This window comes from Crotalus tigris, unplaced genomic scaffold (assembly GCF_016545835.1).
Source record: "Crotalus tigris isolate CLP2741 ecotype Arizona unplaced genomic scaffold, ASM1654583v1 scf7180000017666.27876245, whole genome shotgun sequence".
Classification (NCBI taxonomy): domain Eukaryota; kingdom Metazoa; phylum Chordata; class Lepidosauria; order Squamata; family Viperidae; genus Crotalus; species Crotalus tigris.
Window position 1 is genome coordinate 4085150 of NW_024096551.1, and position 17230 is coordinate 4102379.

General features: G+C 39.7%; 1 protein-coding gene across 1 annotated transcript in view; it reads left to right on the plus strand.

The window, feature by feature from the left end:
* The first annotated feature begins 275 nt into the window (after nucleotides 1–275).
* The window catches only part of ZNRF2 (zinc and ring finger 2), a 71226-nt gene continuing 54271 nt past the window's right edge, over nucleotides 276–17230 (plus strand). Inside the window, exon 1 of the mRNA XM_039336257.1 lies at nucleotides 276–2273. Coding sequence (XP_039192191.1) covers nucleotides 1805–2273 — 469 coding nt within the window. The 5' untranslated portion in view covers nucleotides 276–1804. The remainder of the gene's footprint in view (nucleotides 2274–17230) is intronic.

The window sequence follows — 17230 nt, forward strand, 5'->3', positions numbered from 1 at the left end:
GAATCAAATATTTAAATGTAATTAACTTTGAGAAAATCTTAACCAGTAAGAATGTCTTGAATATTGTGGGAAAAACAAATGTAAATAAGAATTGTAAATGGAATGTATGATGGGGCAACCAAAATGACTAGATAGAAAATAAATATTATATTGATGTGATTATTATTTGTGGAAATATTAGAAAAAATTATATTTAATTGTTATCTATCAAAACAATAAGAATTGTTTTAACTTAAGGTTGGTAAAAAAGAACATTATGGGAAGAAGAGGAAATCAAGCAAAGCTATTATGTGGATTATAGATCATAGAAACCAATTGTTACAATGTTTTTTAAATGTAATCCCAAACAACACACCGTTTACCGAATATTAAGGTGACCGTGTTAAAAAAATAATAAACTATATTATAAAAAAAGAACTGTAAAACAACAACGATCTCCTCCACCCAAGGAAATCACAGTGAGAGTGATATCACTACCGCACACATTATTGCCCTCGCTGTTTCCAATAAATAAATAAATAATAAAAATAAAAAGAGAAGCTTCCAACTGGCAGAATATTTCCCAACAGCTTTTTTCACTCTGGGATCCTCCAGAAATATTCTAATCCTAACTTCCAACATTCCCAGGCACATGCTAATATGCCTTAGAATTCTGGGAATTGTAGGCCGATCATTTTGGAAAAACACCGGGCAAGGTAGAGCCCGGTAAAGAAAGTAAACGTCCCCTAAACTTGTATACCCTACATTTCACTCCTGTTCCTTACGATACCAGTTGGAACTAAACGGGACCGAAACACCCGCTTTATTTTCCAACTTAGAACCGTGGGTATTTTTTTTCCCGGGACAGAAGTTACGTGCTGTACCCTTTGCCCTCCAACCCAGGCACCCAAAATTAATCCGTTTGAACGAGTCTGAGCGGATACGATTAACACCTCAAGGCTCGCAGGTGAACAGGTGATTGACTGACAGGTTCCTTCCTTTTTCTAACACGCTTCCAATACAACACAGTAGAGATTTGGGTTTCTTTTTGCCCCGCCAATAACGACCATTGCCAGCCAGAAACTGAACTACCCCTATTCAGCACCGAGAAAAGCTTAGCCTGTTGATCGGCCGGCAACGGCTTAAAAGCGTAAGGCCGGCAAGGGAGGGAAGGAGGAGGCAAAGAGAAAGAGAAGCGGAAAACGCCTGAGTCGGATGGGCCGAAGCGCATGTTAACCTGCTTTCCTACTCCACCCGTCGGAAAGGGCCGGGTGCGTTATCTCCGGGACTGGCAGAGGGCGGAGCAGAAGGAGGCCAGAGTTTCCCCGCCTTCCACCTCCCTCCCGCCATTACGGAGACAAGGCAGTACAAAAAGAGCGAGCGAACGACTGCGCAGCGGTGCCGCCCCCTTGCCTAGCACTTGAGTGAGCGCGGGGGAAACCGGGCCGTGAGGCAGGGAAGCGGCCTCACGGGCGAGCGGCCGGTTGCGGCCGCTTTGCTCGCTCTCCTTTCTGCGGGGAAGGATGGCGGAAACTGCGGGGCTGAGCTCTCAAGCCGCAGCTGTAGCGGCGCCGTCATTCCGCGCCGCGGTTATAACTGCTGAAGCCTTCTCCGTCGCTGCTTCTAGGGTCCCGCAGAGGTGGAAACACATTCGCAGCCCTGGGGCCGCTAGCTGAATCACCGTTTCCTGGTACTTCTTTGGCGCTCGGGTTAGAAGGACGAGCGGTGGACGTTTCGTTCTCTACTCAGTTTCGCCGGCGGGTCCCACTGAAAGGAGAGGCGGGAGAAGAACGAAGAGAAAAAAGGTGGTAGCGAAGGAAGCACCATGGGCGCTAAGCAGAGCGGCCCGGCAGCCACCAACGGCCGAACGCGGGCTTATTCCGGGGGAGACTTGCCGTCCGGCAGTAGCAGCGGCGGCATTAATGGGACGGGCGGGCGGCCGATAGGCGGAGCGATGAGATACACACACCTGGCGCCTGGAGCGCACCATGCGGCCTCCGGCTCCTCGACTAGCAGCGGAGCGACGACGGCGGCTCCCCCTTTAGCCGCTCCCAGGAGTAGGTCTCTGGGCGGACCAACTATCTCCGGGGCTAGAGCGGCGCATTCTGCCTTCCACATCCCCAACAGCAGCGGCCTCTATGGCTCCCAAGACTCGGTCAGCAGCACTCCCGAGGAAGGGGGCCGGGAACGAGCCACGGCGAGTGGCGGTGCAGAAGGACCCGGAGAGATAAGCGGAGGACCCCGGCTGGTTATCGGCTCGCTTCCCGCGCACCTTTCGCCTCATCTTTTTGGAGGTAAGGATTCCTGCCCGGCCATAGTGAACAGGGCCTGTGAGAGTGGGGAGTGGGGAACTATACCGTTTGGTAGGGAACAGTGGTGCCCGGCATCACTAAAAAAATGTAGGGAGAAGGAAAGAAGAAAATTTTCATTGTTTAATCTCCAAAATGGGTAAAATATTTATAGCGGATGAACAGATTTAGGGCGGGACCGGACTCTTCAAAAGTTTGATCTTGGGACTCCTAATCTTCCCCCAAGTGGAAGAGCGATATTCCCCGTGAGAGATAACAGTTTTCCTTTGGAGCTGCTATTACTATTGATTAAGCCGCGCTGTTAATAAAGTTAAGCTACACTGTGTTCAGGAGGTTAAGTCTCCTATTTATAGCTACATAGGTTTATACACTTGACTATTCAAATCTGTTCAAAGTAAGAGTGTCAAGTGGGAGTTACTCCCAAACAAGTACATCTGAATACAACAGAGACTTGGAGTTACATTATTAAAGCTGGTAGCCTTTATACATGCAATTTACAGCTGGCTGTTGTCTTGCTCTCATAGATTACCATTGCATATGCTACAGTACACTACTTCCTAAGTGGTTCACTATAATACCTGACCAAAACTAATGACACCACTGGGATGTAAATGATCAACAAGTGGTTTTGTGCTGAAGAGTCCTACTTATTTCTAAACATTTTTTTTTCATATAGTGGCAAAGCCTGGATTTTAATTGCTAATATATAAGGAATGAACATTGGGGAATGGGTAGGACATTAACCTCTGTATCAAAATCACCCAGGACACCATATTAACATATTTACCAGTACTTTTTATTTTGTTCTTCTGGAAAGAATTACTAAGAATGTTCCAGACTGAGAGGATTTGAATTAGTTTTTTTAACTTTTATCTTAAAAGAGTAATTCAAGGAAGAAATCAAATCTGTAATATCCCAGTTAATACAAGTGTCTGCCCTAATTGCTTTTGATTTATAAAGTCTCTTGCCTGAGTCAATAATATTTTTTGTCTGTGCATGTATTTTAAGTTTGACAAAGGACTTTTAAAAACATGAAAAATTTGTTCCTAGTTCAGGTTAATGAATTTTCATTCTGATTCTTTAACTTAAGTGTTACATTAATTTTATTAATATGAAATAAAAACAATAAGCAAATACATTCAGATTCCTGTTTTATAAAGTCTGGTTTACCCCATTACTATACTCAAGCTTTCCTATACAAATGATAATACTTCATTAATTCTTTGTGGGGAGGCGATGACTAGAAGTATTTCAGGTTATCCTTTTTACTCCTGAGATAGACAAAAAGGATGACAAGGGGATGAATGCCAGTTTTTCTCTTTAAAACTCTTATGGTTCTCCACAAAAAAAATCTGATTAAAATTAACACTAGTGGCAGTAGCGGGGCATTTTGCTTCTTCCAGATGGGGATATAGATCAGGTGTAAAGCGTTGTTAAAGAAAATGCACTTCTTTTATGATGCTGTGGCACATAAGAATCCATGTGATCTAGAATAGTGTGTGTATGGTATTTTCATCATTTATTATTTTCTAGAATTTTACATGTTATAGTATTTAAATAGTCAAAACTGTTTCTATACTCAGCCATGAAGTCTATTGGGTGACTGGTCTTTTTAGCCACTTAGCCCACCTGGCAATTGGGACCATTTTTATGATGAAATGGAGAAAATTAAATATGCTGTCTTCATAGAACGAAGAACAGCCATACAATTGTAAATAAAAAATAGAATGTTGTTTTGAGCCTTTTCATTTTTGTTTGTATTAAAATTTCTTTTGATTCTATACATATTAGAGATGAAACAATTCCCAAATTACTCTGGCCAGGACGACTATTCTGATTAGCATCCAAATAACTTTGGTGTTGCATGAATATTAAAGATAAGTTAGGTACCAATTGTACTTTAGTTGCTAAGGCAGCAATACTATAATCATAAGCAGATACCTGATTTTTTTTCTCCCACCTCTCTTCTCCCTGTCAAAAAAAATTAGAAAGAACCAAAATAGCTTATTTGAAAATTAAAATAATATATAAAAATTAAAATAGAGTTATCAGTTATCATGTAGTTAGTAATGTAAAGTGAACTTATAAACAGTTTTCTTTTTTATCCTTTCTGTAATATACAGAGTTTATTTACAAAGTTCAATAAATTGGAGCTATTTCATAGGAAACAAAATGCATTATGAATATGTATTACTGTAACATCCTTTAATAAGATGTAAAAGTGATTATAATATATTAAAAGAAGCACTTTATTCTGCACCATCTAATAACCGAAATTTTAAAAGTAGAATTTAAAATTACACAATATAAACAAAGGCATATTCATTCTAAAACCAGTGACATCAATCAGTATCATTCTCATCAATTAAACAACAAAACAAAAGATAAAACTAATATTTTATTATATTAATTCCATTAATAAGGAATTAATCTCCACAGAAAGCTGAAATAGGAATCTGTTGGATTTTCTGATACAGTTCTATGAATAACTACAATACAACTATTTTTCCCTTTTTTATATGTTCGGAAAAAGTACACAATAGCTATTGATTTCTTTAGAGAAAAGTTCGAGTGCCAGTATGGTCTCATAATGGCTTTAGACAAGAAACACATAGTTGAAAATGAGAATATATGGAAATTATGTTAAAGTTTCTTTCAGATACTTTTGAAATCAAAATTGACCCCAGTGACTCTGCAAAAGTATGTGTACTTTAAGTCACTATGATCAACCATCACAATCTGTTACTTTTCTGCTGACTAAATAAAGAGGTCTAGAGAAATACGGTCTCTCCAATATCAATTGTTGATGCTGTCCATTCAAACATGTCATATTCTAGGTGATTCTATGGAACACTGTTCTCCACATTTCTGATCTTGTATGACTTTCAATTGTTTTATGCTCTAGATGGTGTTGCTTTGATTGTGTGTAGCCACTATGTTTTTTGGCATTCTTGTTTCCTTTTATTGCTAACAATTTCAGGCATAACTGTCTTTTCCAATGATTTTGATCACATGACATGATTAAAATAAGTAAGACAGAATTTTCCAGCACTATGTCCAGTTTTATACACTCCAATACTTGATTGTCATCTTTACTATCCAAAGAATGTTTTTTGGATACCTTCGTGTTGCCTTCTCCAACAAGACAACTTGAATGAGTTAATTTTCCTCATGTCTAATTTTTTTCATGGTTTAACTTTTGCAAGTGTAAGTAACTATTGGAAAGCACAATACTGCAAACTAATCTGCATTTAATTGCTTTGCTGATGTCCTTTTCCATACTCAATTCATATTCATAATTGCTATGGGACTCAGTGTGATTCGACTTCTTTTTTCTGGGCAGTGTTCACTGCTTTGATCATTTGGTAATCTTAGGAAAGTAAATTTTAGCACACATTCACTCTTTTCACTGTTAATTGTTATTTTGGAATATTTTTATTCCATTCCTAACAGTGGTCATGAAATTTGGTCTTCTTGAAGTTCAGAAAGAGGTCACATTTATCTTTCTCCTTTTGATTAGATTTTTTCAGATCTTTTTTGGTTTCTAAGAGGAGAGTTTTGTTCCCAATAGATTGAAGAGTTGCATTAGTGGGATAGGTGGCATAGAAGTCTAAAAACAAATTAAAATAAGTTTTTTTATGTTCCTTTTCTCCAATCTTTACTCCAATTTTTGACTCTTTGAATTCATCTTTCTTGGGATTTCTTCAGTATATAGGTTGAATAAGGAAAGTGAAAGAATACAACCTTTTGCTCCTTTTTTCTGTCTTGAACCAATCAGTGTCTCCATGAGGTGTTTGCATAGCAGTTTCTTAATTTGTGTGCATGACTGCACCAACTTGAGCAGATATCTTCATACACCAGGCCTTCTAGGGCTTTCCAAAGCCTGTCATGATTCACACAATCTAAGTGTCAATAGATACTATTTTGATATTCTTGATTTTTCCATTATCCAATTCTTGTTGCAGTTAATATGTGTAGTATTAGATATCTGCAATCTTTCTCATAATTAGCTCCTATTATTTCTAATAAAAATAATTCTGGTTTAAAGTCTATTTGTTTTTTAGTCATTTTCTCCAACCATAAATGTATTTTAACCCAAAATCTTTTTGCTTTGGTGCATGTCCACCAGATATGATAATAGGTACCTGATCTCTGTTTGCATTTCCAACAGTGAAGAATAGCAACAGTGAAAATGAATATCTTTCCAAAAATACTCTTTTTATTTCAAACGATCCCTGTAAGGCTGGGAAAAAGCCTTTTTTGATGAACTGAATACAATAATATTGAAATTTATCTGGCAAGGAAAAAAAGCTAGAATCAAAGTGAAAATGGTACAAGAAACAAAAGACAGTGGAGGATTTGGACTGCTGGACTGGAAGTTATATTACCAAGCAACCATTTTAACATGGCTTAAAGAATGGATAATGCTTAGAGATAAAAGACTGTTGTACCTAGAGGGGCATGACCTGCAAATCGGCTGGCATGTCTTTCTGTGATATGGAAAGGATAAAATACATAGATACTTTCAAAATCATTTTATAAGGAATGGGAAAGAATAAAAGAAAAAAAAATATATTAAGATACCTATAATAATAATAATAATAATAATAATAATAATAATAATAATAATAATAATAATAATAATAATAGTAAAGTTGGAAGGGACCTTGGAGGTCATCTAGTCCAACCCCCTGCTCGGGCAGGAAACCCTACACCATTGCGGACAAATGGCTGTCCAGTCTCTTCTTAAAAACTTCCAGTGTTGGAGCATTTACTGCTTCTGGAGGCAAGCTGTTCCACTGATTAATTGTTCTCACTGTCAGGAAGTTTCTCCTTAGTTCTAGGTTGCTTCTCTCCTTGATTAGTTTCCACCCGTTGCTTCGTGTCCTGCCTTCAGGTGCTTTGGAAAATAGCTTAATTCCCTCTTCTTTATGGCAGCCCCTGAGATATTGGAATACTGCTATCATGTCCCCCCTTGTCCTTCTCTTCGTTAAACTAGACATACCAATTCTAGCAACCGTTCCTTATATGTTTTAGCCTCCAGTCCCCTAATCATCTTTGTTGCTCTTCTCTGTACTCTTTCTAGAGTCTCAACATCTTTTTTACATCGTGGTGACCAAAACTGGATGCAGTATTCCAAGTGTGGCCTTACCAAGGCATTAAAGAGTGGTATTAATACTTCACATGATCTTGATTCTATCCCTCTGTTAATGCAGCCTAGCACTGAATGGCTTTCAACAATGGAAGCTTTTGCTTACCCAAATTTAATTAAGTACGATAAAGTTGTGACTTATAAAGATATTTTGGACAATGAAGGAAAATTGAAAGACAGACAAGAGTTACAAAAACAAGTTATTGATTTAGCATGGTGGCCATATCTACAAATTCAAATAAGATACAAAAAAGATGTTAAAACAATGGGATTTTATAAAGAACAGACAGACTTTGATCAGATACTGCTAAAACAAATGAAAAGTTAATTAAGAAACTCTATAGATTTCTGTTAAACTTAAAGATGGAGGAAGAACAGGTAAAAGAAACAATGATAATATGGGCAAAGAATTTTGGGTATAATATAGAATTAGAAGATTTTTGCCAATCTTCCCATAACTTTTGTTATGGGAAAGAAATATTAAATTAACTAAAGCAGCGTCTATAAAGAAAACTTACATAAAATGTTTTACAGATGGCATATGACATCAGTGAGATATGTAACATTTCTTATGTCCTGGCTCAGATATACTTAAGTATATTTATTGTTGAGGAAACAAGTTTGGATGACACAAGAACCCATATTAGGGTTTATCAGTGAAAACTTCAGTTTAAGCTTACTGGTTCACTCCAGTTGGCTAGGTAGAAAACATTTGTGTTTTAATTTTATGATGCTGTGTACTTCTGGGCACTATTAATTTTCAACCTCAGGTGGATTCTCTGATAAACTATACTTCTGGATTATTGGATTCTCATGGGATTGATGTCTTTAAATAGCTTTTGAGCACAAAATGAAAACAAAGTTATTATGAACAGTAGGATATGAAGAAAGTATGAAAGTCTCCCCAGATTTTTGTGGGACAAATGTGATTGAGTTTCAGTCTTGTTAATGTATGCACAAACAATGTAAATTGAAATATGTGTGTACATAGCATTTATGCTATTAGTAGACACATCAACAGTGACAACAATTAATCAGTGGAAAAGCTTCTCTGTGGGTGCTCCATCACTGGAGCTTTCAAGAAGTGACTGGATGGCCCCTTGTCTAGAATGGCACATTTCCAGGGTTTCCTGCTTGAGCAGAGGACTAGACTAGAAGACCTACAAGGTCCATTTCAATCATATTTTTCTATGTTCAATATTCTAATGGGACCTATACTTTTCATATGTCTAGGTAGTAGAGACTTGGATACTATACTATGGTGGGTGCTTCAAGGAGAAAACTGACTCATTTGTCCAAAGCTGAGATGATTGCACAAAATCATAGTTGCTTCAAATAAGAGGAGGAAATTGAAATTAAATTTATTGTTTTAGATAAATGAACAAGGAACATAATTAAAGTGGCCAGCTTCCTAGCAATGAAAGAGAAAGCATTTTAACTAGTGTGCAGTTATTTATTTTATTAATTGGCATTTTTATTTTTATTTTATAATATATAAGGCTGCATATTTTTTGTAAAGAATATATAACATTCCTTGGTGTAATTTACAGTATAAATTGTGAATAAAAAATACCAGGGAAGTGATGTTGTAGGATGAATTAATTGATCTTTTATAATATCTGGAATTAATATACTCTGACACTATTTTTGTTTAGGTTCTCCCATACTTGGAGATCAGCTATTGACTCCTTCATGTGGGATTAAAAATAAAAAATAAAAACTAATGTCCCCAGATGCTTTTCCAAAAGGCACTTGGACTTCCTTTGGTTCCCCCCTCCCCTAAAAATATTTCACTTCTCATCCAAGAAGCTTCTCTTGAATTAGAAGTAAATTAGAAGTTTTTAAAGGGGGGAGGGGAAACAAGAAAGTCCAGTCACCTTTTGGAAAATTACCTTTGAGACAACAATGACCTGGATAATTGAGAATCTCCATAGACAATAAAAACTAATGTAGTTCTAGGAAAGTGGTTTGGGGAAATCATTAACCTAATTCATTCCCAAAATATTCTATACTTTGTCTTGCCATTTGGCATAAGAGATGAACTTGGAAAGTCAGGAACCCATAAGTCCTAGCTGAGGCAAAATTGTCAACTCAACATTAAACAGCTGCTTCCCTTCAGAAAGCTATGAAAAGAACAATCAAGTTTCCCTTATCTCATAAAGTCAGGAAGGAAAGATTTGATATGTACACATAATACATACATGTGTGTAAGTATTAATGTGTACATATCAAATCTTTCCTTCCTGACTTTATGAGACAAGGGAAACTTGATTATTCTTTTCCTGGCTTTCTGATGGGAAGCAGCTGTTTAATGTTGAGTTAACAATTCTGTCTCAGCTAGAACTTTTGGGTTCCTGACTTTCCAAGTTCATGTGTGTATGTATTAATACTAGGATTGCCATTTGGAAGGGAATAACAATTTTTGGATGCTGTATACCTGGCCTGAAGTATAAATGCTCATTCTGGTAAAGCAAGAAAAAATGCTGTATTTCAAACAGTAAGTCTCCTATCTTTTTCTCATTTTTCCTTCTTTTTCTTTTCATTACTGTTGCCAGTGTTTATACTTCAAGTAAAGCATATGCAACCAGCCTGCTTGCCCCTTGATCTTTACTAAGAAAAGACAGCACTGAAAAGATTGGAGAGTGGCAGATTTGGCTGTTAGTTATAGTCTAAAATGAGGACATTGCAGTAACTGAATGATGGAAAATAGAGAAATCTGTGGTGACCACATATACCATGCTTGGAAGCAAGAACTTCAGTGCTGGTGACATGAAGGTCAGCATTGGAAATGATGAAGATATAACTGCTCATCCAATCAATCTTCCAAGTGTCACATCTTCTTTACTTCTATAATACCCATTGTTGATGTCCTCCATTTCAAACGTGGAATATCCAACTGGCCTACCTTTCCAATCTTCCATAAATGGAGATAAGGAAAGAAAAATGCTAAGAAGATTTGGGGGAGCACATTGATTGGATGTGTCATGCTTAAGATTAAGAACATTGGTGTATCCCACTAATTTTCCCAATGCCTCTCTTTTCTCCATGCTACTTCTATCAATATTATTAGCTTCAAATAGGATATATCCAATAGCCTATCTTTGATTTTTCCATATGTGCTTGAATGATAGGTGAATACGCATATGTCAGGTGGATATGTATGATACACTTGAAGTCAAGGGCATTGGGATGACAGAAAGAAAAGATGATGCTGAGAAGATTGAAGTGCAGACGCATGTCCAGACTTATAGGGGTATAAGGAAAAGAGGGACAAATCACAGCAACTTTGATCTACTTGGCCTTAAATTTTGTCTCAGAGAAACCCAGAATAATAAAGCTTGTTTAGTTTCAATTCTGCCAAATCGTAGTCCATCTAGAATGCTTTGATAGGACTTCCAAATTTCTTTTGGATTGAAAACATTTTGTCACATGCATATCACATGGTGATGATACCAATTGACCAGTACTCATAGAGCATCCCTCATTAAAAAAAGGCCAAAAATAAAGTAGTATTTACTACATCTAGAAATACTTTTTGTTCTCTTCATTCTAATCTGTAATAATCTAACTGAATCGTATTTGTGAGCATTCTGTCAAGCCAATTCATGTGTGTGTGTGTGGGGGGGTCTAGGACAACTTGGCACAGGCAGCTCACCACTGCCAGCTGGCCACTGCCAAATTGCCACAGGATAACTCCATATAGCCAATTTGCCATAGGCAGAACTGATTGCAGATGGCTGGAGAGCTTGGCAGGCAAGTGAACGGGCGGACAGAGGATTGACGGCTGGAGGCTTCCCATTTTCATACACACACCTCCACCACCACCGTCCCCATCCTCTTCAGTCCAGAGCCTGGAGCAGTGGCAGTAGCTTGTGTATAAAATGGTATGCCCTCCCTGCCACCTGCCCTACCAATAGCTGCTGCCATTGTTGTTCCTAGCCTCTTCAGCCGCGAGCTTGACGGTGGCAGCAGGGTTGTGTGAAAATGGGATGCCCTCAGCTGCTGCCCTCACCCTGCCTACCACTGCTCTGTGATTGGCTTTTTTGGCCTGGAGTTCAGCAGTAGCAGCAGCACCTGTGTAGTGTATGAAAATTGGATGCTGCTGCCACCATTCTACGCTCTGTCCACTTGCTCATTCACCTTCTTGTGGTGCATTCATAGCAATCTGTAACTGAACATGCTTAAAACTGTAGATATGAAAGTGGATTTTAGGAGGAGCCCTTTTATTCTGCTTCCTCTTATTACATACAACAGCACAATAACAGCAGTAGAAGCCTTCAGGTTTTGGAGTTCTATAATTTCCCAGGACTTGAAATGGACACTTAACATTAGAACCATCATTAAAAAGGCACAATAAAGAATGTTCTTCCTGCATCAATTCAGAAATTCAGACTGCCCCAGGAACTATTGATACAGTTTTACAGAGGAATTATTGAATCTTGTCATATTTACTTCTATAACTGTCTGGTTTGGTACAACAACTAAACAGAACAGGTACAGACTCCAATGGAGTCTGCATACTCCTGGTATCTAGTGTTTTTGCTCTTTCATGGGATTATCAAAGTATAAGAACTTGGTTTCAGTATAATCAATTGTTGGTTAGGTGGAAATTAGATCAAAAGGTTGGTATTACTTTAATGGATGAGAATTTGGTAAACAGATTAAAGATCAAAATCGAGTGCATATAAAGAGAATTTATAATGTTTTAATAGAAATGGATTCAGAAACGGAATTAGTTAAAGATTGTATGGTAAAGTGGGCTCAAAATATTCAAGAATCGATTCTATTGGATACATGGGAGGTAATTTGGGTTAGAAATGTAAAATTTACTCAGGCACAAAATTTAAGAGAAAATTTTTACAAAATGTTTTATAGATGGCATCTGGATCCTAAAAAGTTGTCTTGTATATATCCTAATTTACAGCCCAAATGTTGGAGATGTGGTAATTAGGAAGCCACTTATTTTCATATATGGTGGACTTGTAGAAATATAAAAGCCTTTTGGATTAAGATCTGGTGGAACATTCAACAGATTCTTAAGAGAAAGATAAAGTTTACCCCACAATTATTTCTATTGGGTGTTATTACAGATTGTGATGCTAAAGAAATTAATTTGATGTTGAATTTGATAACAGCTGCAAGGTTATTAGTAGGGTAATATTGGAAGAAGGATTGCTTGCCTACTATAGAAGAATGGACGATTAAAGTGTCAAATTTAGCAGAAATGGCTAAGATTTCTGCTTATTTGAAAGATCATTCACAAGAAAGATACATTTCGGTCTGGAGAAGATGGATAAATTATATTCAGAACAAATATGGGACTAAAAAGTTTCATTTAGCCTATGAGTGAATTTTAGAGTATTATTATGATGTTATTATTTTTAGTATTAGTATTATTTAACTATGGGGACTGTATTGTTTAATAATTAGGATATTAATTTGTTTATGTTCTCATTATTATTATGTTCATTTTTAATTTGCTTATATTTATGTTAAAGGGGAGTTAAAGTGCATTATGGATTTGGTTATTTATATAGTTGGTAATGTTAGTTAGATTATGATTATCATATTGTAACCCTGTACTCAGCTCTGGGAAGTGGGGGAGGGAGGGGTTTTTTTGGGTGGGTTAATATTATAATTTTTATAAAACTTTTTAATAAAAAAAAAGAACTAGGAAATTCTTCCATAATCTCACCCAGTTTTCAGAATATGATCAGTTGCTCTGTGAGAGATATCCAAATGCATAGAAGCTTAAGAAAGTAGTTCTAGTTCTGCAGAACATGTAGAAATCAAATTATTGTCTTAAAGCAGGTAATTTAATAGGAACTTAATAGGGGAGGAAAGTAATCATACAGAGTACACAAGCATATTGGAATGGAATTTTTGAAACATTTATCTTGTAGAATCATCCTTCAGGTTTTCCAATAACTTCAGTAGGTTATAACAGAGCTGTATAGAATTAACTATTGTATTATAATATACTAGTGGAAATTGTCATACAAAATCAGGAGGAGGAATGTTATCCTGAAAGTAGTATCTAATTGGCAATTTTACCTGTTTGCATAGACATTACTGTCTATTATGATTCAGGTTTTTCTGATTATCTGAGCTTATGCTTTCTAAGTTACAATTTTGACTGAGGCTGCAAAATGTTTTGAGAGTGAACATGAATACTGCCAGTTTTGTTTGTTTGTTGTTTGATTTGTTTATAGTGATGGGGTGAGAGGATTGGTTCCTTTCATTTTTTGCTAATGGGAAACGAATGTCAATTGCCAACAGTCTTAATAGAATATCTTTGTTGCTATAACTGCCCAGCCTTTTTATAAATTTGTGTGTACTACTTGCAAGCGTGACATCTTAACGAGTCCTACTTGTGATTGCTTTGAGTATAACCTGGAATTTCCACTTTTATGATTTTGAAAGGATAATCTGAATTTTAAACAATAATAATCTCTATTGTGATACATATAAATGTTCTCTGCTTAAAATATTTTTATAAGGTTTGTTCAAAATAAAATAGAAAATAGAAAAGTTATTTGGGTTTGGCTAAACAAAGCTAAGAAAAAATTCTATATGTTCTCCAGCACTGGAGATGGATAATCCACGCAGTGGGTTGAGACTGTATTCCTGGCCAATCAGATCAGTCAGCCAAAGTTGCCACGCCCCGTCTTGGACCATGATCCTTAGTCTTGACTGATCTGGCCATACAGAGACACCTACAACTTTTGGCTCCTGGGCAGGTATAGTTCCTTTCCATTAGGGGGGATTTTTTCTAGTAGCTGAAATTGCTTAGTTTAAAAGTTAATTAGAGATAATTTAATTAAATTTAATTGATCACTCAAAAATTTCCTTGCTAAATTGTAAGACTCAGGAAGTCAGATTCCTACAGGGGAAACCACCCCCACTTAAAAGGGGGAAATCCCTAACTCCCCTCCCTAACCCAAAAACCCCAGCCACCTTCCAGCAGCCGGCAGCCGCCTTAAACAAACGGGGAGGCTCGGGCAACCCCTCGCGTTTAAAACAAACAAAACAAAAAAGACAGAAAGGCAAGCAGTTAGCGAGGGAAGCGGAGGACAAAGGGGACGCATGCTGGGAGGGAGATTGATTAAGGGAAACAGCTGGCGTGCGAAGGAGCAGTCTTTTCACTCCAGGCTGCTCAGGATTTTTTAAACGAGGCGCCATTGTCTGCACAGCTGGAAGCACGCGCAGCTCTTTGTTACAACCGCACGTGGCATAGGCAGCCTTGTTAACACATGCGCAGTAGCCTCCTGGCAGCGGCGGCCATATTTTTTGTCCAAACAGGGGAGTTAAAGCTCACTGAGAAAGCTAGGTTCAGCCGCTGGAGTGAATTAATAGGCAAGCAGTACTGGGGTACTAAAGCATCTATTATTCATTCAGAGACATTCAAATCAGACACATAGCTACTGGTTCCAGGACTTGGTGTCTTCTACCTAAAGTAAATAAGAACCTTTCATAACTAACTGTGTTTAGTTGCCTTTGGCTCCTTCCAGACTTCGGGTCCCCCATTAGTGGCCTGTACGCCTCTGGATTTAGTGGTGGGTTCCAGGCATCCCCAGTCGCGTGCCTGTCCTTACCCACCATAGTCAAGCCGCGTTCCAGGCATTCCCATTAGCGTGCCTGTTCTTATCCGTGCACAGTGACTAACTCTGACAATTTTGCAGAGTCTGCTCCTGAGTTCCAGACGCCCCCAGTAGTGCGCCTGTCCTTACTCAAAGTTGGAGCTCTCCTACTACCTGGGTCCCCCCTATTGCGGCCCAGCGTTAGTGGAGAATGGAGGAAGCAATCATTCCCTCCACTGGAGCCCCGCCTTCATTCGGAATCCTCTGCAGCCCCTAGAAAGGCTGCAAGGAAGTCATCAAAGAAGGCTGACAAACAGGCAATCAGAAGACACCAAGCCCTAGAAAAAGAGTTCGACAGAGCCCAGAAAAGGGCCAGAATTGAAAATAGGCAGAATGGGGGAATAGGTCCTGATCTACCGCTGGGTCTCCCTTCATCCCCACGGGCCATTTGGTCATTAGGGAGCTCATCACAGTCCCAAACAGAGGGTGGGATAGGCGAATTCTCATCGCTCTCCCGATCCCCCTCCCCACGGAGGTTACAGGAAACCCCGAGGACCATGCTAACCACAGCACCTGCAGGGTCGCAGGCAATGGTCACTCCTCCTGCATTGACGGGGGATCTGCTAGCTACCCTAATAGCACAGGCAGTGGACCGTGCATTTGAGGCCAGGGCTCAAACTTCAAAAGCCAAGTCTCTAGGACTTAGAACGAGGCATCGGGAGGAAACGGAGGACCATCAGGACCTCTCCTCCGTCTCAGACTCGTCGGTCTCTGAGGAAGCTTACCTGGACCAGCCAGGTACGTCACAAGGGATTCAAATGTCTGAGGAGGAGGAGGACACCTCACCTCAAGGGCCGTCCTTCAGCGGCCTGTTTAACCCTTCTCTTTTTGTTACTATTCTGCGCAAGGCTGAGGCCACAGCCCATCTGGGGCATGGGACACCAGCGGAGCCTGTCACAGTTGACACGGAGGCTGAGCCGACGTTCGCCGAAAAGGTAACCACTCAACACCGCATACCATGCCCGACCATGTTCCTAAACACAATAAGGAAACAGTGGGCAGCGCCAACCTCCCTACCGCTTCCTAGCAATGCGGAGAGGAAGCTATTTAACGTAGCAAGGGAGCTAGAGGGAACATTGGAGGTGCCGGTGGTGGACGAACCCATAGGTCCCCTGATATCGGACACGGCCATATCAGGAGATTTTGCTGAGGCTCTTAAAGCCGAGGACCGAAAGAGTGAGTCCAACTACAGGAGAACGCACCAGGCAATAGCTTGGGCTACCAGGGCGTCTACCTCCGCGTCCTTTTTCACCAGAGCCACACTTTGTTGGCTCCGTGAGTTACAGGGCCGGGTTCCCATGGAAGATATACGCACTCACCAGGAACTCAGCAAAATGGTAGCGGCCACGGAATATGCGTCGGACGCAACACTTTTAGCGACCAAGTTTTCAGCCAAGGCAATGGCGGCAAACAACACGAGCAGGCGCATCCTCTGGCTAAAGAACTGGCAGGCGGATACCAAATCCAAGTGGAAATTGGCTTCGGCTCCGTACCAAGGGGCAAAGCTGTTTGGTGAGGCACTAACGCCATACCTGACAGAGAACAAGGACAAGCGCAAGGTCCTTAAACACATGCTTAAAAGGCAGGACAAGAGACCCGGCTCCTGGGGAAGGAAACAATCCTTTCGTACGGAAGCCAGGGTCAACTACTTTCAAAATTCCCAACCCTTCCAAGCTAGACAGGATAGGGAAAGACAGGGGGACAGTCAGAACACAAGACATAGGCAAACACAGGGAAGACGGCCCTTTCGGGGGAACAACCGCCCCTTCCGCCGTACCAGATGACTCCCGCCCAGACCTTCCCATAGGGGGCAGACTAGCAGGGTTTGCTCCCCAGTGGGAAGAGACCACCACGGACGTATGGGTCAGGAACACCATACGTCATGGTCTATCTCTAGAATTTCTCTCAAAGCCCCCGAACCGCTTCCGCCCGTGCCCCTGTCCCACAAACCCAACAAAGAGAAGGCTCATGAACGAGGCCGTTCAGCACCTTCTAAACATACGGGCCGTAGAGCCGGTGCCTATGAACCAGAGAGACCAGGGGTTTTATTCTATCCTCTTCGTGGTCCCAAAACCCTCGGGGGGTTGGAGAGCCGTTTTGGATTTGAAAAGGCTAAATTTCTACATAAAATACCGCAAATTCAAAATGCA